Source organism: Anticarsia gemmatalis, chromosome 12 (assembly GCF_050436995.1).
Source record: "Anticarsia gemmatalis isolate Benzon Research Colony breed Stoneville strain chromosome 12, ilAntGemm2 primary, whole genome shotgun sequence".
NCBI classification, from domain to species: domain Eukaryota; kingdom Metazoa; phylum Arthropoda; class Insecta; order Lepidoptera; family Erebidae; genus Anticarsia; species Anticarsia gemmatalis.
This window is the reverse complement of record NC_134756.1, coordinates 1,335,118-1,358,021: the sequence shown is the minus strand read 5'-3', so window position 1 is coordinate 1,358,021 and position 22,904 is coordinate 1,335,118. Positions and strand designations below refer to the sequence as shown.

The following is a 22,904-nucleotide window of genomic DNA, read 5'->3' as shown; positions in this document are numbered from 1 at the left end:
TAAGCAAGCAATACAAGAGCCTTATACTAAACTAAAAAGCTTGCATTGTATCGAGATAAGGCCGAAAAGCTGTTACAAGTCACGCTTTCATTCTACTTGTTGAATGTAACAATCAGCCGGCGAGCGGTTTAAGATATAACACTGTCTAAATTGCCTAAAAACTCAGCCAAAGAATAACTAGATTAAGGTGAAATTAACTCAAATGATTGGTTATTTAATTACCCGGAGAAATTTGTAAGTTTATAGTAAGTTGATTTTAAATGGTATGCAAATACCCGGATATTCCGGATAATACGCTGTGTGAAAGAATTGTTCGCTTCAGCGACGTAAAAATGTCAATCAGCTTATGGCGTCGGTAACGCCTAAAAGGGACTTTTCGATCGAGCAAAATATGAGACAACAAATGCACTAGTCACTCTCACGCATTACAACTAGCCCTGTAGTTTACACGTCGACAGAGTTTTTAATGTAATTTCACCCGGGTATTTATAACCGGGTGGAAAGTTTTAAATGTAGGTCATTATTATTTATTGAACGAAATATTTTGTTCTGCCCTTTCATAGATATATTTCCTACATATATTTAGAGTGAACGATTTAACTTCAGTCTAGGTTTTCAAGTAACTACTGAGCCATAGGCTCTAGTGACGTCATAAGCTTTTCAAAGTACTGCCAAAAAACAACCTCGCGGTTGCATTTCGCTCAAATAACTGTAGAAACTTTTACGATAATTTCGTAACTGCATTCGTGATTATGCAAACGTAATTGTCATGTTCTCACTAATTTATGTAAAACAGTGGTTATGTAGACAAAACTTTAAGTGTTTGTGTAAGTAACTTAGTACATTATGTACTGAATTTGATTATTTAAACTCTCGGATTTTATTGCCTTAATAAGTATAAATTTAGTTAGGCTCGTTTCTTCCTGACTGTACCCTCGGTTTCTGAGGTACGTTTAGCAGTAGTTTATCTATTCAATAGCTTTTAAACTCATATAAATAAACGCTAAACTACTCAGAAACAAGGGTTCAAAACAACGGGATTCAAGTCGTCTGCATTTTTTAACCATTATAGGATTTATTAGGCTTTAATATGTGATTCGTTACTTTATTACTTTTTATTAGTTAGACCGATTTTGTTAGCTCTTTTTGTTTGAAAACTAATACTGTCTATGTAGTCATAATTTGACCTAGTACCTAGTCATGTAGTTTGGTAAAAATACTTAAATTTATATACATTGATGTTGATCATGTTTGTTGAACCCAATGGGGTTTTTCAGATTTGGGTTAATCAAGTCCTGAGCCCGCACTTGGCCAGCGTGGTGGACTCAAGGCCTAACCCTTCCCCCTCGTTTGGGAGGAGACCCTTGCCCTGCAGTGGGACTCTGTGGGACAGTACTGGGTTAAAAAAAAAATGTAAACATAGTTTATCAGTAAAATCATCATTATCATATTATATTTTACAATTTTTATAGTAAAATAACAATTGCACAAGTTTACGCAAACAAAGGTAATTATTCCAACGAAAAGACTTTAAACAGAGCTTGTAACAAGAATTGCAATTAATAATGAGAGTACAATGTAGTTTAAGTTAAAACAACTTGTTTAACAAGAACTTGTTAAGTTTATGTTGAGAAGTTAAGTTTAACTTTCATAGAAATTTAAGTTAAAAACTTAAGCTATTTTTTTTATTGTAATAACTATGCATGGCTTTTGTGTAAAACAGTTGATATTTACCATTAATAGTTAGTGTTAATGAGAAGCTCGTGGCTTAGTTAGCAACAGCCGCGCAACATCTCTGAATTTAGGCTACGCTTGCCGATGTTGTTTCGCAGATGGGTGACCATTTTTTCCGGAAAGCACGTTAAATTGTGTCATTTCAAATATCTTTGACAGTCGTTAACAGTAGTCAGAAGCTTGAAAGTTTGACAACCTGTCTTATCAAATCGTGTTATAACCCAGGTAACCGGGTTGTAGAGGTCCCATAGGCAGTCGCTCCATGTAAAATACTGGTATTGCTGCATCCAGTGAGACTGGAAGTCGCCTTAACGTTTTTGGAAGAAAAGATAGGTAGTAAGTATGTAAAATATTATGACTGATTATAAAATGGTTATGACAGTATCAGTACAAACTATGACTTCTGTGCTATAACTAAACCAAGCAAAACTTGCGGCTAAGATATTCAAAGAATTATAAACCCACTATTTCTCCATGGATCAAAAGAAAACACCAAATCTACAAAGAAAAGATAACCCATCCAACATTCATCCTGAACAAAGTTGCTTAACAAATACTTCTTTCAAACAATAAAGAGCAAAGAAAGCGGTACAAATTAACGCTTATTGTGACGTCATAACCGCGGCTTCCGGTCATTTAGTTTTATGACCACTCGTAATCAACAACTATTTGACACCTTGGCGCTTCGGTCGTATTCATTCAAGGAGTTTTTACTGACTTCAAAAATTTGAGGAGGTTCTCAATTCGTCTGTATTATTTTTATATTTGTAATAGAAAAATATTTATTTAGATATTTTTTGACTGCCTTAGTGGTCTGGACGATGGGAGGTGATACGACTGCTCCTAGATCAGTAGAGAGGTCTTAGGTTTGAGCCTTGGATCGGGCGAAACTTGTCTTTTCAAATGTATAATAGAATAGGTATCACTTTTAAACTCTCGCGTTGCATGGCTAATGTATGCCATCGACCACGGCGAGTGCAACCTGCGCCGAAACGTTAGGCATTTAGGGTAAAATGCGTGTTCGCGTTAATTCCCGTGTTCTATTGTATCTATACTATATATATAATATTATAAAGCTGAAGAGTTTGTTTGTTTGTTTGAACGCGCTAATCTCAGGAACTACTGGGCTGATTTGAAAAATTATAAAGCTGAAGAGTTTGTTTGTTTGTTTGAACGCGCTAATCTCAGGAACTACTGGGCTGATTTGAAAAATTCTTTCAGTGCTAGGTAGACCATTTATCGAGGAAGGCTTTAGGCTATATATCATCACGCTACGACCAATAGGAGCAGAGCACCAGTGAAAAATGTTACAAAAACGGGGAAAATGATGACCCATTCTCTCTTATGTGACGCAAGCGAAGTTGCGCGGGTCAGCTAGTAATAGAATATTCTGATGAGTAGTCCGGAGTTTGGTAACGTGTCCGTTACATGGCAATAGGCTCGCCCCCTACAAAATGGAACTAAGTTTGTAAATGGCGAAACGTGGGCACGCATTTGGACTTTCGGGTATAACAAGCGTGAGATAATTAATAAAAAATAAAAGTTTTAAACAAATAAGACGCTAAGTAAGAGGATTTACAAGTTTCTTTTGCGAATGAAGAATCGAAACGTTGGTCACGATTGATAGTTAAAATCTATTGACCTTTAAACCGACTTGCGCGGCTCCTCAATACGAGCAAAACTAACAAAAAATAATTAAATAGCTTGTTTAACTATACACCCATACGCATGGTTAAAGTTCATGAAAATCGGTTCAGCGGTTAAGCTCTAAACCAGTGGTTCCCAACCAGTGGTCCGTGAAAGCCAAAATATGGTCCGCGAAAGACTTTAAAATTTAAATGTTTCAGGACGATTATTACACTTTATTTTTAATATACTTACATAGTGGTCCCTGCTAACCAGAATAATATAAAAGTGGTCCCCGACTAAGAAAAGGTTGGGAGCCCCTGCTCTAAACGGACGGACAGACAAACTTTCGCATTCACAATATTAATATGGATAAACATTTCAAACAAACAGGAAAGTCACAATACCCTGGGTTTAGCTACTTTTTATTGTTCTACATAAACATCATGTAGTCGTAAGTTGGGATATTCCCAACAACGTCATCTTATGAATTAAATCTTGGAATTCTACGACTTACAAATATTTCCTGTACTTGAGACTTTGTAATATATTTAATATTACGCCCATTATACCCGAAGGTGTAGGAAAAGGTGTATAAAATACACCCACTTATCGCCATTATTAACAACTAGCTGACCCGCGCGAATTCGCTTGCGTCACATTAGAAAGAATGTGTGAAATTTTTCCCCGTTTTTGTAACATTTTTTACTGGTACTCTGCTCCTATTGGTCCTAGCTTAATGATGTATAGCCTTCCTCGATAAATGGGCTATCTAACACTGAAAGAATTTTTCAAATCGCACCAGTAGTTCCTGAGATTAGCGCGTTCAAGCAAACAAACAAACAAACTCTTCAGCTTTATAATAGACCCGGGAATAGAACTTGAGTCCTGATGATCGGCAGTCGGCTACAGTACCGACCAAAATTGATTTTTTCATTTCCAACACTGGAATCAAGTTCTACTGGATAATGATAATCTGAGCCAAATATTTTAATGCTTATTATTAAAATAGTTACAGTTTTGGTTTCATTGATATAAACAGTTATTATGCACGTCAATCTGCATCGAACATTTTATGCTAATTCCTATTCGGTATTCAGTATAACGGGTTTTTGTACGGTTGAACTTTAACCTAAATACGAATCCTTTTATTTTAATAACTTACGATGTAGCAAAGTGAAAAATTATTATCACTTGCTTAATGGTGAAAAAAATATGATGTAATTGTAAAGTCCAGCATTCATATTGTTGTTTCTTTTCTTGGTTATTTTAGCTAAGTTGGCAATTACTGTACAGTTTTATAGCGACTATGTAGTACACTGCTGCTTTGATGTTAAGTAATAATCATTATCAGCTGAGCAAAAATGCAATGTACGGCACAGTGGCTATCAAGTACCTAATCACCTGGTGATGATGTTGATCAACTGAGATAGACAATAGCTTCCCGGGAAGATGTTTTGACGACAATTTTATTGCAATCCAGGATTTTTAGCACAAGGTTGCAAAGTGCTTCCTGAGAAATCAAAAAGTTACGAAAATATTTTTCTAAACCGTTTTAGGATCTAAGCCTACACTACTACAGAACTCATGTCACTCATTCCAGGAGACCTTTTCTTGAGAGACAATAGGTTCCAATATTTTATCTTTTTAATATATTTCTAGGTAAAGTGATAGAGGTTTATTCATTCACCTCCCACGCAGAAGGTTGAGAGTTCAAACTGAAAAGGCACTGACATTTTGAAATCACGTGGGTATTATAGATAATTGTGCCTTGCTTAAAAGATGAATGAAAATACCTCTAGGAAATATGTGAAGTTTCTAGGAACAAAGTTGCTTAGTAAACAAAGTTCTTAAAGGAATGGATCCTACACGATAACCCTCGACTTAAGATATTGGCATCGAAATTCTGTCATTCACTATCCGTATAGAACAGCATTAAAATTTATTTTGATGATCACATAAGCACTAAAATTTATTTTAATGTGGTATCTTTGATTAATGCTATATTGTTAAAGATGATCAAACGATGTAGAATGCGTTATTCAACTTATGTGCATGAATATAGCAACAAGCGCAGAAAGCGAAGTAACCGTGACGTAACAACGATATCGTCTTTCTATTCCGTCACCCGCACGCCTTGCTTACTTCTCGTGTATTCATTTCTTCGCCTTCTGCGCAGCGGCTCGTTGCTATATTCAGATACACAAAATTAAACAGTGAGTCCTATATGCAACTTTTATAAACAAGGCAGTAAGGCTATAAAAATAGCCGTTATATTTTATAACAAGCGTACAAAATAAGTCTAAAAGAGTAAAAATCTCGTTTACAATATTCTGTACGGAACAAACATAACTAAATACCGGGAACTGGGAGCATATTTGATTAAAAACGAATGCAAATAAAAAGTCCACACTCCATATCAGAAGCTCGGCTTACAGTTTACTGGAGGGAAGGCAGAATTGTTGGCAGAATGTTTTCTTTCGCGTAATTATTACTTTACACAGGATTTACGCGATACGTCTGCCTTTTTGAAGAAAGATTTTCAAAGAGATATTTTGTGTTTTGTTTGGTTGCTTTCTCTAGTTTGTGCTAGCAACATGGCAAGATTTTTCCGGTTAAAAATTAGTTAGTTCGTTTATCCAGGTTAAATAGAAGGTAGGTACGTATTATACAAAGCTCCATCCTCAGGTTTTCCTTAAGAGGCTAAAAAGGTGCCTTGTCAAAAACTTTGTGTTTAATAAAAGGTATTACATACATTTTTTTAGAGTACTTGTACAAGACATTGATATGGACTGAGACTGAATCAATCCAAAATTCCAAACACCCGTATCCAAATCCTGACTCTAGAGCATGCAGTTACTTCAAGAGATGCAATTTCAAAAAGCACAATACATCGCCTTTTTAAAATTCATAGTATAATAAATTTTACATTACCCTACAGTCGTGTTAACGGGTATTGAGATCCTAGAATCAACTAATGCTATAATCCGCCACTAAGTAACAAGGGAGTGCAAATTGTCAGCTTTAAGCCTCCGAGAAGACCTTCTATTGAAGCACTCTCACGTTCCAAATCCCCTCAATAGTTTCAATATATTAACTGTAGGTGACTAGGTAGGTACTATCCGATTATTCGTATTATAATTTACTAAACATCATCTTGATGATAGTTTTAGATAATAACTTTATTAATATTTGACTGCTCCCATAGCGCAGTGGTTTAGGTCGCTACGCCACTTTTATTGCGTCGGGAGGTCGTGGGTTTGATTCCCACACGGAACAATTATCGCTGCGATCCACAAATAATTGTTTCGAGTCTGGTTGTACTTTGTGTCCGTTGTTTGCATGTTTGTAAAAGTCCCCGCGACACAAGAGCAATTCTTAGTTCAGGAGTTGTCTTTTTAAAACTAAACTGGTTGAGCGCAAAAGATAACCAGACAACACAAAGAACCCAGTTCCTTCTATAAATTTCCCTCTCATTGTAAAGCTTTACTCAGTTATAAGATCATTATCATTCAATGTATCATGATTGCGCGAGTGTTTGGCACTCGGAAACGGCAAATTAGAATTGATGAAGGTCGTGTTTCGTTTGATATTATTATGTGTAAACATTGACACGCTATGTAGAAGTCGTTTTATTATATCTTATTTGAAATAAACTTTCGCGTTGCAAGTTATGGAACAAAAAGTAAAATTTAGCAAGTATTTTACAAACAAAGTTTAATAAGTACGTCTGCTCCAAAAGTCACTTAACAATTTAACATTTTCAAAACGCCTTTATTGCGTAATTTTGAATATTACCTTAAAAATACAGGTAAATATACCCAGTTCGAATTGAAATATTTCAATCAGTGTCAAAATTTATTCGATGCAATAATATGCATGCTACAATATAATAGGGTTTCGAAATATATGTATTTAGCGACTTCGAATATGTAGTGACTTTTGGAACTGCTTGTACATAAAAATATGCAACCTTTTACCTCGGGTCTTCTTTAGGAATGAGGAAGGGATTAAATCTTGAGTCCACTAATGCCTGAATACGGGTTGGGGATTTGGCATTCCTTAAAAAAGTTTCCAAGAACTTTTAGATATGCAAGACGTTTTTCTTGATCGTCGGAACCAATTATGGTTGTAGCTAATACACTGTTATTGGCGATAAATATTTGGTGCGTTTCTTTGGTTTCGAACCTCCTACAAATAAATGAATGCTCTATCTGTCTATTTCGCTTTCTCTCCCAAATCTCTGAATCGAATATGATGAAATTTTGTATACAGATAACTTAAGACCCGGGATCAAACAAGCAAAATCTTTCAAAATTCTTCACGTAAGTGGGTGAAACAGAGTACGAAACTTAACTTCCAGAGCCGCGCAGGCCAGCTAGTTATAACATAAAGTTGCCTTTAATAAACAGTGTTTTATTAATTTCTAGCCGCCATAACTCATCATTGCACTATTTATTCAACAACTTTCCTCAACACAATGACTGTTCTCAGCAAATATATTAATTATACTTCAATAGAAATTTAATTATGCCGCTGGTCGACGTCACAAGCGCATACAATGTGACGTCACGATTTAAAGGTCAACTTTGACATGTGAAGGTCACAGATAGATCGAAAGTCGTGACTGGTGTCAACAGATTACAGGTAGGTTTATTGGGATTAAAGATTATGAGAGAGAATAGCTATACAGTGTTATTGAAGCGAACTAGCGAAGAAAAGTGACTGTACTGGATTAAGTGCCTAATCCGAAAATAAAAAATAAGTAGAATTAGGTCATCATCAGCCTAACATTTCTTTCAACTATGTTGGAGGCAGCTGTCTCTGATGAAGCAGAATACCAGTATTTTACATGGAACGACTGTCTATCGAACCTTCACAAACAAGTTTCCTGAGTTATAACACGATAGCCCTCGGTAAGACTGGTGGTCAGATTTACTAGCTTCTGACTACTGGTAACGATTGTGAAAGATCTTTGAAAATCTAAAAATTAGAGGCGTTTTCCCAGAAAAAACTGTTCTCGGTGCTTTGCCTACTTCTCAGGCAAGGGCAAATAATTCATTCCTTATAAGCCATACACACATAAAATCACGCCTTTAGGGGTAGGCAGAGACCAGAGAACACCATTTGGTACGATCTTTACATACCTACTATCCCTGCTCCATTTGCCAATTATTTATTAAATAACAATGCCTTGGCAGTCTTTGGAATGTAAAAATAATATTTATAATATGAATGAAACACGAAACATAAGGTAAAATAAACTATTCAATTTAGTTACAATGATAAGGGCCTACCGATTAACAATAACATTTTGCGGTCACTTCGAAGTTTTGAGGAAAATTACACGCCGATGTTGCCATGATGACCAATTGGACATAATTTATATTATTAAAATGTTTATGTTTGTTGGCATATTACTCAGGTATGGAATGGGTTTGAAATACTTGCTAAAAAGAATTATGAATATCAGTTTAACCCACGGCTATCCCCACTGCTGGGCAAGGGAGACTCTCCAGAACGAAGGAACAGTATCTATTTAAAAGTTAATAAATTTTAATGTAATTGATTATTTTTTTGTTGATCATAGTTTTTATTGATGATTAACAGTCAGTAAGTGTCCGTTATATTACGCTATCTTGCTTTTTAATTAATATTAAGTACATAATTCTCAATAACAGGTCAGAGTTATGTGACCGGTATCTGGGGAAAGATTCAATCAATATAAATTGCGAAAACTGTGAACATTTTCTGTGAAAAAATAAAATAGTACTTACATTTACAAGATACGCAATTGTCAAAGTTTTTTACTATTAGCAATATTACGGATTAATGTTGCCACAGATATTTTCCCGCCTGTGACGCCCATCTTGACCGAATGCAGTAAAAAAAACGCATCAGATTGTGCAATGTTGCCCTAGTTTTGTTGCCAAAACGGACACTTTCCAACTATAAATCTGTTGTTTCAATTTTACGAGTCGCAACCAATATATTTTGTAAAGAAAAATAACAATTTACTTTGACTTTGTTATTGTGTAATTATTTACATTTTTAGATGACATTTAAATATCTTATGTGCATAAAATGACGCCTTGTTCCTTGAATATTTTACACGTATGACCCAATCAACCCTACCAGAAATCTACTAATATTACAAACGCGAAAGTTTGAGGTCGTAATTAATGTTTGTTACTCTTTATATCAGAAACTCCTGAATGAATTTTGATGCAAATTGGCACACATATAGTTGACAAGCTAAATTAACACATACGATTATTTGACCCTTTCCATGCGAATGGAAAGAAGTCGAGAGCAGATGCTACCAGAATAACATTTTTTGGGTCCCGTTTATTACCTTATTTCATAGCTAATAGCTTTTCCAGCTCATGTTTAATTCATCATATAACTATGGTAACTCAATAAAGAATTATAACATCAATCAAAACATAATTTTGAACGTAAACAGAATCCATAGATATGACTTATTATAATTGCCATTACAGTAATCGAACTTCAGTAACCTAGAAGATAAGTCTATCCACTTGTGATTGTTACAAGTATTACCTACGTTATCTGTCAGTTTCATCACATAATGAAATTCTTACGTAACAAAACTACTAAGTTAAATACTAAGTAAAATCGCAGAGAAATTTTACCACTCATAAACCAGCCATTGACGACTAATTTATGAAACAAACATTTCTCTTGCTGACATCTTGTATGCACAAACAAAACCACTTAAGTCCATTTAAAAACAACATTTTTTGCCGAGATTACACTCCATTCGCACAATGAACATTCGCCTGAGAATCAGCTACTTCTACCTATATCATAAAATTATCATAAGTGCCGAGCAATGTGTGCTCATAAAAACAACAAACGTGATTACCTTTAGATTCTCAACATTATAGACAAAAATTAGGTCGTGCACCACAGCTTACCGCACGTGCCTGTACAATAAAAAGTACTTAAATGTCGATGGAATTAAAAATAATAAACCCGATCGGATACTTACACCATCTATTAATAGCTGTAGCACATTAATGTACTGCTTGTTTTACACTATGTTTATGAGTTTCACTTTATCGGTATCACTGTACACATATACCTACGCATGTACACAATTTGTAGCCTACCTACGGTACTAGAAAAAATATAGGCCGGTTATTGAATTAGAACGTTTCATACATGTATGGGGAATTACCCATACATTTACATGTTCATGGACTCGATGATGTACGAGTGACACCCACAAATAAATGTTTATTAGTCAGTCAGTGTTACACGTAAACATGTAATGCAAAAATAGAGAGTAGGGATGTTCAATATTTGCGATCAAATGCAGATGTAAGTAACCGAATGCAGGCATTTTATACTTCACACAGATAAATCTACCTCCATAACTTATTATGAAACGGAAAGTAAGTAAAAATAGAACGAGTACTCGTGTTTAAAAGGGTTTCCGTGTCGATAAACAGATATAAAACACATACTTTCGATGTTAAAGAACAATACTTTCTATAAGTCGAGAGCGTTCCATTTTTAGTCAAGTCCGCGGACGTTCGTTGCCATGCGAAATGTGAAGGCAATCTCGTCGACAACGAAATAGCCGACATCATGAATGGAACTATGCACTGCTTCTGCTCTTAAACACATAAACCATCGGCCCAGCAACGACGCGATTTTTGCTGCATAATTTTCAAGGGCATTTGTACCTAACAAGAGTCCGACGCGTATGGACAACCGAAGGGGCCCCACGGTTTCTCAACGATTCATGAATGAAACAAACAACTATTACTTGAGCAAAATATCACATATGCCACACCAAATTAATAAAATTAACACAGAAATAAAAGAAAATACTTACAAACTCGTCAGCCGCGATACGTGTATAATCACATACATGACGTCATTTGACGCAACACAAACCCGAAAAATCGAGTAAAATATGTAGTAACTGCTTCAAAAACAACACCAACACGAAATATACACGCTACTTTATTAAATACGTTAACTTATTTATGTCAGTAAGAGCGATTTAGGACATTTTACAATATTTATTTGTTGTCACCGACTCAGAGTTTTGACAAGATGGTCGCGCACCGACTGTTTTGCTTTGGTTGTCAGCTGATACCAAAGACTGTTCTACTTCGAACGAACATACGCTTTTCGTTTTCTCGCTCTTGCAAGTACGACCGGCGCGCTTGCGCGAAAGAGACAAATAACATGACTCTCCTATTTGAACAAGACTTCAAATATATCAAACGTCATTTTCTTGTTGCATTTATTATTGCAAAGGAAAAGTCGCAAATAAAACTATTTATTCCTTGTGATGAATTGAAAAGATGTACTAAATGGTTGAAAAGATGTTTCTATTTCACAAGAACACGCAATCATGTATCAGTAAGTTATATTTGGGCGTGACATATTTCGTTGTTTTTCATATCACTAACGCCATCTAGGCACAAGCGTGGAACTTATTTTGTATTGAAATCAGACAAGGTCATGGTTGCAATTTTGTGTTGACGCTTCTATTATTTAATAAGACAATCATAACTGAATAACATCATTGTATATGTTGTTTAGATAAGTAACTTTATACGAAAATGATTGTGTATAACTGTGAAACGCCGCCATTTGTACAAAATACAATATCAGTCTACGTGTAACTTTTTGTACTGTGTACCTACTTGACGCTACGTGTTGCAGCAGTTATTACATAGATGGCGTTAGTAGTACGGAAAATATTTACATAAATGACACTATGCAGGGTAACTAATTGTTTTTGTAATGAATATTTTAGGAGGTGACACCATTATTTGTCTTTTTAACTAAATGCTGTATCCAATATTGTATCATTAAGTAGATTACAAATAATCGTTATAATGTTAGAAAAAGAAAAGTTATCTTGGGCAAAAGATGTGATTTCTTACCATAATATAGGTAGGTACCTATCATAAGTTTTGTATTTGTTAGTCCTGATCGTATTCTGATTATTTTCGGAAATCTTAGTTCTAAGTAATTGAATAGAGAACACGGCAATTTCTTTACAGTTGACAAGACATGGCTTATGTACTGTACTTGTTAAAAAAACTAAACCAGTGGTAGAGTAATTTTAATTTTAATTTTAAAATGTCGCCCTCCTAATCCTTTTAAGTCTCTAATTATTGTGTTTTTTTAAACTCCCGAACAAGTGCCATTGGTAATTTCAAACTTCATGCATAACTTCGGCCCTAAATCTATAGATTTGTAGGAAGGCGACCATAATATAAGTTTAGTTGTAACAAGAAGCAACTCATCACTACAATTGATTGAATTACTTCTCTCAAAGTGGACAAGTTTGTCACCAGTTACTGTTATCTGATTTGTTTTATGGAAATTTGAGGCGAGATGGCGGCGTAGGTTGATCGAGTTTACTATTGTTGTTTAAAGTGAGTTTCCTTAGTCATCATCAGCCTAGCCTTTCTCCCAATGTTGGAGCCGGCTTCCAGTCTCACCGGATGCAGCTGGATATTAGTATTTTACATGGAGTTTCTTGCCAGCTCTTCTCATTGGCCGAACTGCCGAACTTGCGGTAAATTCACTTTCTGCATCATAAGTGTCAGCATTTGACCTACATGAATAAATGCGAATCAATTTATTTGGATTGTGTTTTGTTGAACTTAATTACCTGGGTTATAACACGATACACTTCGGTAAGACTGGTTGTCAGACTTTTAAGTTTCGTTTAATGTTAACGACTGTCAAAGACCTTTGACAATGACTGCCGGGACCCATAATTTTACTTGCCTTCAGAAACTCGGAGTGTCACATGGTCACTTATCCACAGAATAACCTCGGCAAGCGTAGCTTAACTTGTTTGTTAACTAAGCCACGCCGTCGGAATCCTCAGAGTTTTTTGAGTAGTAGCCGATTTTGATAATAGTGGTCATATACATGATTAAGTTTAGTGTGGAATTTATTGGGCATCTAGTAGACTAGAGAGTTATGAAAGGCTTATGAAGAGTTTTGTTTCTTTCACTCCTTAGCGAAATGAAAAAGAGAAAATATATTATAGTAGTTTTTTAACTAAAATAGGTTTATAGTGTATTTATGAATAAGAAGGTTGATGTATACCAGCCTGTTAGACATTAAAAGAGTGAGGAAAGTTATAGAAATAATCGATAATATAATAATATGTTTTATTTAAGGAAAATAATAAAATGACTAGATGTAACACTATTACGTATGATGGGAATTTTTATGCCCTTTACTTAGTCATGATCATGAATGATCGTCCGTGTGTTGTTTGTTTCTTTGATTTCCTTATATTAGCTAATCAAGGCTGCACTTGTACCAACTCAGATTGAACAGATTTAGCCTGTTTGGTCTTCAACCTTAATGCTAAATTTCATGAAAGCTTAAGAAAGAAATAGTCAGACAATGTCTTTTCAAAGTATTTGTATGGATGTGAATAATTAGGTAAGCAAAGGAAATCGTACCAAGTGGCGTTCTTTGGTCTCTGCCTATGGGAAGAAGGTTTGATTTTTTGTATGGATGTGGTAATGAAGGAAATTAAGAAAAACCGGGCCCGTGTTATTAAAGAAAAATCGGTAGGCGGGTTTGTAGGAAATACGAATTTAAGCGTAAAATAATTTATTTTGTAGACCACTTTATCCTTGAAGAATACCTTAATATCTTCAAAAACAAGATAAACAGACACTTTTACAAGCTCACCTTTGACTAAAGGCAAAGGAAAACAAAAACATAGCTGTCAAAAACAGATGCTCTACGCACAAAAGCGCGCGAAAAAGTTCCAAAATGGCCGCCCTGTTGTCAGGTGCATTTAATATTTTGTTACGGAAATTGGTCAAGTGAGTTACTTTATGTTGCTTCCTGTGAAAAGTTTTAAAGAAATATGGCTTTAATCTCTTTAAAAAATATTAACTTTGTATATCCGGATACTTTCGTAACATGTATGCGTTACATACAACGATTGAGGTAAAAATAACATAGGTAGGTTAACTTTAAAAAAATTGGGTTTGAAAATTCTATGATCGTTCTTTTGTGAAATTTAGACATAACATAAAATATTGTAACCTTTTGGTTTTATACAATGAACAGTGACTACAGACAGGCAGAAATATAAAGTGGTTTAACATACCTATTTATTCTTTAAAAGCCCTGTATTCGATAGCACACATATTTTTTAATCGAAAAAACATTTGACATTCCTTGAAATTCCCAACTTATTTTACCTCATTTTGTTCTAGTACATTTAAAAATATCGTAGCGTGAGTCGCTGGCAGAAGCTAGAAAATTATAAATGTTGAACATTATGAGTACATGTTCATACATTCACATAAACTACTCAGTAACCCATAAAGCTAAGATTTATCTGTTCAGAACAACAAGTACAGTACGCATTATGGTCATTTAATCAGAGTTAAGTACCCCTTGAATAACAATAGACGAATCATAGTAGGGACTCGTTTCCTTGTTATTCAATGGAACGAACTATTTGAATTGTTCAAGTGAAATAATTGTGATAAGGATTTAAGAGATTCATGGCCATATTTTATTCTGTCGGCTATGTACTTACCTGTGTTACTTATATTAACTGTTCTTATGATTAGGTGGATACTGGATCCTATCCTTGTTTGTGATTTTTTAGTTGTTATTTCATTGGATTGTTTAGTACTATGTATCTTCAAATAAGTCAGTTAGATATCATGATCTTTTCAGTACACCTACTTCGATCACATTTGCCAAAAAAATGGAGCCGTAGCACTTTGGCAACCGTCCGTTAAATAAGAACTTAAGTTTTAAGTTCCTATTTCTAAGTACCTCCGCCACTCGCAACCCTCACTCTCGGGGCTCTCTAAGTTGTTGGAGTATACAGAACTCTTCATCAAAATAAGAAATCTTCATAAAAAAGTAGAAACTAACCCTAAATTGGGATACATCTTAACATGATCACTATATCAAGTCATGTGTTAAACTGCAGACAGGCTCAAATCCTCAGACAAACAGACAGACAAACAAACAAACACGTACAACGATCATTTAATCAACATTAAGTCGTACAAACAATAGACTCAGGGAACAGTAGTGTCTCGTCTCCACCGAGCGTTACAATGAGATGAACTGTTATTAAGATAGCTCCTGCATTTATACACATTATGATGTGTTTCTGTGTTATTTTCCAGGAAATTAATAGTACTGATGGCTTAATGATTAAACTATTAGTAGTAGACGACGGTAGTCTTGGTTAGGAAGCACATAGATGAATTCGTATTATCTTTAGTAACATGGTTTATAATTATTGGAAACAATGATCACTTGCTCTAACGGTGAAACGGTGAATAAAAACATCGTGAGGAAATCTTGCATGCCTGTTTGATACATTTATTAAGGGCATGCAAAATCCCCAACCCGAACTTGGCCAGCTTGGTGGACGCAAGTCCTATCCCATCCCTCGTTTGGGAGCAGACCCTTGCCCAGCAGTGGGACAGTAATGGATTAAAAACATGTTCTATCAATCTATCTACCTATTCAGCCCACTTTTACCCACTGTTGAGTATTAGGCCTCCCCTCAGTACGATATTTTTTACGATCCTGCGCTTGTCTCATCCATTGCAGTGTTACACATTTCACGATGTCCTCCGACAATCTAGTTGGAGGCCTTCCTTACGATCTTCGCCCGTTCCATAGCCGTCAGTCCATTACTGCTTTGGTACACCTTACTAAGAGTAGCGTTTCGTTTACTCACTTTGTTTCTAAAGACAAGATCTGGGGGCACGGAAGTGCCCCCGCAAGTCGAGCAAAAAAAAAGCGGCACGGCCGTAACATCCTTTTCTCGAAGCAATTCGGGCTATTTTTGACACCCCTATAATTTCGTTGTGGATAAAACAAGAAGCCTGGAATTTTAGCAACTAATCAGTCATTGTATAAACACGGTATATTTAAAATTTCAGTTAATTTGAACCAGTAGTTTAAGAATGACAACTTGTTAAAATTTTGAATTTTGTCACTCACTGATTCACTGACTCACTGACTCACCGATCATCAAAAGTCTAAGGTACTTCTAGCAGACTTAGAAGCTTAAAATTTAGAATACAAATAGGGTTTAGTGTCTTAATCATGGGAAAAATTTAATATTTTCTAATTTCGGTCCAGTTTTCTAAATACACCAACTGCAACAATAACTTTGTAATCCCATATAAATGTATAAGATTACAAGGTAACATTTGCAGTTAATGAATTATTACTGTAGAAAATAAAATAAATAGGTGTAAATAGGTACCTACTATATGAGGCATAACGAGAGGGGGTAAAGGGTGGGTAAGGGTGTTTAGCCCATGAAACTGAACAACATTCCCATAAGAAAATATGTTGAATTATGAAAAAAAAAAAAACGTCTTTCCATACAAATTGGACTTATGTTCGCTCTACAAAAAGAAGTGAGATGCCATCAAAAACATTCTGTAAAAATCTCAAGTCTCGCCGTAAAAAGTTGTGAGATCTATATAATACCAAGTCGATTAATCTATTTAGTCTCTTCTTAAAGGACCTTTTGTCTTAAGTTATTACGTATGTTATTATCATGCCAATTTTAAAAAAATACCTTTAAAACAAATAGATCGACTTGGTCATCGCAAGAAAACACAAATTCGCCATTATTAACATTTCAGGAGCATTAACTTCTTGTCGTGCTGTGTAGTGTGATACATACTAATAATCAAATCATGCGATGGCCAGGTCGGTCTATTTGTTTTAAAGGTATTTTTTAGAAATTGGCATGATAATAACATACGTAATAACTTAAGACAAAAGGTCCTTTAAGAAGAGACTAAATAGATTAATCGACTTGGTATTATATAGATCTCACAACTTTTTACGGCGAGACTTGAGGTTTTTACAGAATGTTTTTGATGGCTTCATTATTTCACCCAGACTTGTTATTTAAAAGCAAATTCTCATCTCCAATTACTTACAAACAAACATCTTTACTGCAGACTTCTACGAAACTCGCATTTACAGACCCTAGAATTTCAAATAAACTTGCACCTCGTCCGTTGAAACATCTATCAAAGAAAATTCCAATTACTCAAAACCAGTTTAGCTTGACCCGTGCTGAATAACGATCCATACTTTTCATTTAAGAGAGACTTTCAATCAAACGGAATACGAGGGTCAAAGGTAAATGGTACCGTTTAATTTTTATTGGTTAATGGCATGCACTGATTGGAAGTTCTCTACTGATTGTATGGAGGCGATTGTAGGGATTGATGCCGTTTGGTAAAAAACTACGAGAGAGGAGGTAGTTACAATATGTAAAGCTTTATTTACTCTTTCACGGTGTAAAGTTCATTAAGTTATGTTGTGTTTTAATAATCTTTTTCGTTCTTATGATGAACGTTATCTAAGGTACTTTGTAGGAAATAATAGGGATGTGTAAAATTTTTTGTGGTACTTAAATAACAGTTTTCACTTTTTGGTAATGAAATATGATCGTTTCAAATTTCGAATCAGACCTTTAGAGTGGTGGCCTCTTTTAATTTAGTTTCGACATGCTATTGCTGACCGTAGTACAGGCTCTGCTTAGTGTGGGCCCTAGGTAACCATTTGCGATTTGACCAAGTGTGACCAAGATTTGTTTAATGTGCAGCTTAGTAGATATATACAATGTTTGCTAGTCGTAGCTACCCATCCATCTAGCAAGTACTTACGTCAGTTCGACCGAAAATTACGGCCGAAACTTTTAACGACAATCCGGAGACGTAAACTGAGTTAGGACAAGTTTTAACTGAGTTTTAACTAAAGGGTTTACGCGACGATTTCTATCACGTTTCCTAAATAGTGTTGAAACTTAGTTTTGAGTAATAACTGGCTTAAGTACTGTGTACGTTGTTTACAAGGAAGTAGGATAGATTACGGCTACTTTAAGAGATTTTCATAGCCCTGTTTTCATAGCTGGTTGAAGGATATACACATTTTGGGCCGACTGCTCTAAAATTCTGGTTAAGTGAGACTTTATCTGCATTGCATCTGATTCTGTAGTATAAAGCTGCCTGTAGTGGAGAGGTCTCGGTTTCGAAACACCGGGTCCGGTCATAAAGTCATTCCAGAGTTTTTCTGTAAAGAAATGATTAGTGGTTTCCCAGAGTTTAGTAGTCCCAGATCTTCGAGCCTCAGTAATCAAGTTGGTTCCGTGCTTGTGTTCTCGCCGGTAGTTTTAGAATACCGTCTCAGGTTTCTAGTTTTATGTTCAGTGTTCATTAAACAGGCCGATATGGAAAAAATATATAACGGCCCGAAGGACATTAAGATACAGATTACAACGCAGTATTTTATACTGCGTTGTATTCTAAAATCCAATTTCATAACATTTTTGCAAGTGTTTAAAATAAAAAATTGCTTAATTTATTTAATTGACTACCGTTTCGGACAATCTGTTATTTTTTTAATTTCTTTAATGTCGTTGTTTTTTATGAGAGCGAGGAAGCAAGCAGTTTTATCACATAGAAAATGGAAAATATTAAATAAAAGACAACACAGACATGATGTACCATTTATTTCAACATCAATAAATACATTATGAGCTAACATTTATACAGTTCATATTTACAGCTTATGTTTGTATGTACATATCTTTGGCATTACCGTACACTGACTAGAGTATTACAACTACCTTCTATGAAGGTATAAGCAGATAGCATTTACAAGATAATTATAACAAAGTATATCACAATTTTAAACAATATAAAGGAATAATAATAATCTTTCAGATTAAATAAATTAGTAAATAATTACAATTAATCTTTGGCATGAACTTTGGTAAGAAACTTTTGCACCCAATTAAATTAACATCCTCTAAACAGAAAATATGGCATAATACTAAAATGTATCAATATTACTGTAGCGCCATTGTGTTCGAAAGTTTGACATTCAAAATGTACTGCAAAAATAGTTCCTACGTAACCCGTTGGAGACGCTGATCAGATTTTTCAAAATGTCTCGATAGCTAGCCGGTTGTCGATAATGGTAGAAAATCGATTAGGGTTCATATATTGTACAATAATCTTGACAGTTTCCAGACATGATGACGTTAAATTTAACTATGGCAACAATTTAACATCATATAACTATGCAAGCTTACTGACAGTCTAGTGGCGGTATAGTAAATACTTAGCAAACTACAAAAACCCCGAACCAACTTAAGATTTTCGAAACAATTTGTTGGCAAAACGTGCGAGTATTTCATACATCTTTGCGTTCATCATTGGTTTAACAACCCTATTTTATGCATGTCACCGTATGATTAGTGGTCAACCTAGTGTCAAAATTTTTCAAGGCATCTGAAAACTGCACTTGATATTTTCAATAAAATGTAAAATTATTCCAAGTAATGGAAATGGGTGGGCAATTTGGTAGGAAATAATTAACATTCGTTGGGTACATTGAAAATATATGGCGAAGCTATCTATCAGTCGTGAACGATCCTGCGGTTTTGCCAAGCGTTTTCATTTCACGAACGCTGACCGCGGAATAAATAATAGTGGGTTTATTGAGTGTTTACTATAGAAAGCTGGTATAGAGTAGCTGGTTTGATTCCCGTCGGAAGTTACGTTAAATGGCTATTTGGAGGTAGAGATTGAACTATCCATTCCGGTATTAATTTAATTATTTCTGTAGAATATGTTAGTACAGTACCAAGCAAAAATTGCTGATCCTTATTTAGCTAAAGTTTGTCAAAGAAATATTTTACTTTAGGATCAAGGCCGATAAATGATTTAATTTAATTTACAATCAAATGTTTCACCAAAAAGATCGATAATTAATAGAGTACAGTCATATTCTGTACTTAAAATACGAGAACTTAAAAGCAATAACAGAATGCTGAGCATTTTTTATAACTAATCTACGCTGAGCATACATTTTCATACATTTATGGCCAGTTTCAAAATCAACCTATAAACCTATCTTTATCTCCATCCCTTTCTTTTTAAAGAATAAGAAAAGAGTCAACATGATTTTTTTATTTCGGAAACAAAACTGGCCTTTACCTAACAGTCATACATTATATACCTATATTATATACTTATGTACAGTTAAATTTATTGCTTTATATAATAATTACTAAACAAATGTCACAACCACAGGAAAACATAGTTAAAGTTGGAAATATTCTATCAAAGAATTTTAAACCTTATTTCTTCGAAAATACGGTTTAAAATTCATCAAACAATAGGAACAAAGTTTAAAGTTACAAGCGTAGTTTTTGTTTACTTTGACCGGTTAATGTTTACAATCTCAACCCTTTGGGCAAAGTGGATACAAGTCTTGGACATGTTTGTTCTGAAGTTATGAATTCTTGAGATATTTATGTTGTTGGTAAAACACACATTATTCACGGAATAGTAATTTTAAAACGGATTTTATTAGTTTTTAAACTGAATTAGTACTTTCGCAGTCAAACAGGTGAGTTTTCGTACGTTTGAGTATGTGACAGTGCATGTATTTATGCTTATAACTGTACTCATCAGTTTCATAGTGGTTTCAAATTTAATGTTTCTCAGGCTTTTATTCAAAAATAAAACCTGTCAAGTTTCATACAAAAAGGCTTTGGAAAATGAAGATAAGAGTCAAAAATGCAATTGTTGATGAATCATATTTTTTAAAATCGGCCCATAAAGTTTATTGTTAGGTCTTTTTCTTTACCTCTACTCTCCCAAAATAAAGGTAAATTCACTAACTTGAACTTTGACGATCGTTTGCCAGTACTTGATGAAAATAAATAAATAAATTTATTTTTCTACATTCTCGTCGTTTATTAAAAAGGTCACCTCACACTATACATACGTTTCGCCGTAATGATTCCGTCTCCGTAATTCAACGCAAAAGAACGCATTTAACAAAGTTTTCACTCTAAGGAGAGTTGCAAATTTATTGTCTTCCCAACTCGTCTAATTTACTTCTAATTAAATTTACTGCCGTTCTCAAAACATTAACTTTTCCTTCATTCTTTGTTCTGTTTAAATGTTTACTTTTAAACTTTGCTTTTGCATGATTGTTTGATAAGATACAGGGTTTTACGCGCATTATTTACTTTTAATGTATAATAGAATACGGGAATTAACACGTACACGCATTTTACCTTAAAATGCCTAACGTTTCGCGCGCAGGTTGCAGTCGCCGTGGGAGCAGGCTGATTCAGTCAGTCTAAGGTAAATTGCGTGTTCGCGTTAATTCCCGTATTCTAATATACATTAAACATGCAACGCGAGAGTTTAAAAGTTATGATTATTTACTTTTGTTTACTTCGCTTGTTCAAGTTAAAGTTAAAGCAAGCAAGTAAAACTTCGTTGCAGCAGTATCCTTTGCTGTTTCTTATAGAAACTTAATCATGATGATAAGCTCACCTGGCCAAAATAGTTGTAAAAGAAATTTGCTATCGTACAAGTGCATGCATATTTTATGAGAACAGTTTTTCTTTGACGATGTAAAGGCGATTGACAGCTGGTGTCTGTTTGAAAAAGCTCTATGCAAGCACGTTAGTTTCAATGTCTGTGCTGTTACGTAGTCGACACGCTAAATAACTATAGTTTCATATCAGGAGCTTTTAAATGCTGAGCAGTTATCGTTGCGTAAACGTAACACTAGTGTGAGGTGCCTCTTAACTGCGAAAATAGATATGAATTTTACAGGAAATGTATTTTAAAACTATTGACATTTTGCAACTCAAATATCTCTCTAAAACAGAATATTTCAGCACATTTATCCCTCTACATTTTATTATAAATTGACGTTCGCATTTAATAGTTTTTCTCTAACAGAAAATGCCATTTACATTGCTCTATTTACCATTCAGATCGTATATACTATAATGATTAAATCGTTCATTCAAACCAGTTCACTCATTCGTTCACACATTTAAATATGGAAGTGGTTTTACATTCATTCTTTTTTATTTCTATATTTTAATCGGCTTATTCATAAAAGCTGCACAACATAACAGGTAATGCTTCATCTCTTTCTGATTCATTGGGAAGAAAAGAGAGGTCATAGTTTAGCTTTTATGAATAAAGCTACGTTATTCTTTGGAACAATCTCTTTGGTATGTAATTCTTAATCTATACTTAAATATTCACAGCTCAATCTACAATAAATAGTTTTATGTACAACTTAACATGGGGATTGAAGACACGAGGGAATCAAGCCTCTATTATGAAGAGCAGAAGGTTCAAATTTGAACAGTGTTTGAGCAGTCTCATTTAATCGTAGACTACATAGTAATCCACGGGCTAGGTGCCGCAATGGAGTATTTTCCTGAAGGCCTTACGGAACTCAGGGTTGAAGATGGTGTAGATGACGGGGTTCAGGAACGAGTTGATGTACCCCAGCCAGGTGGTGAGGATGAAGACCGTCACTCCTGGAGAGTAGGGGAGCCCGAACTTGGAACACATGGCGTCGAGGACTGAGCAGGTGAAGAATGGTGCCCAGCAGAACAGGAAAACACCTGAAAGAGGTAGGTTGAGTTAGTGATAATTCTATCTTTTCAG

General features: G+C 34.9%; 2 protein-coding genes across 5 annotated transcripts in view; both read right to left on the bottom strand.

Annotated features, from left to right (window-relative positions):
- bbx (bobby sox) overlaps window positions 1-11,474 on the bottom strand; it is a 48,225-nt gene extending 36,751 nt beyond the window's left edge. Inside the window, exon 1 of one of the 3 annotated variants that reach the window (XM_076120580.1) lies at window positions 11,228-11,474. The gene's annotated coding sequence lies outside the window, so the exon portion shown is untranslated. Of the gene's footprint in view, window positions 1-10,249; window positions 10,269-10,375; window positions 10,552-11,227 lie in introns of those variants that run through there. The other 2 variants (XM_076120581.1, XM_076120582.1) reach the window with 2 other exon arrangements.
- A 7,445-nt stretch (window positions 11,475-18,919) lies between these two features.
- The window catches only part of LOC142977301 (dopamine D2-like receptor), a 226,195-nt gene continuing 222,210 nt past the window's right edge, over window positions 18,920-22,904 (bottom strand). For both annotated transcript variants that reach the window (XM_076121118.1, XM_076121119.1), the window contains one exon: window positions 18,920-22,861. In XM_076121118.1, coding sequence (XP_075977233.1) covers window positions 22,647-22,861 — 215 coding nt within the window. In that variant the 3' untranslated portion in view covers window positions 18,920-22,646. The remainder of the gene's footprint in view (window positions 22,862-22,904) is intronic.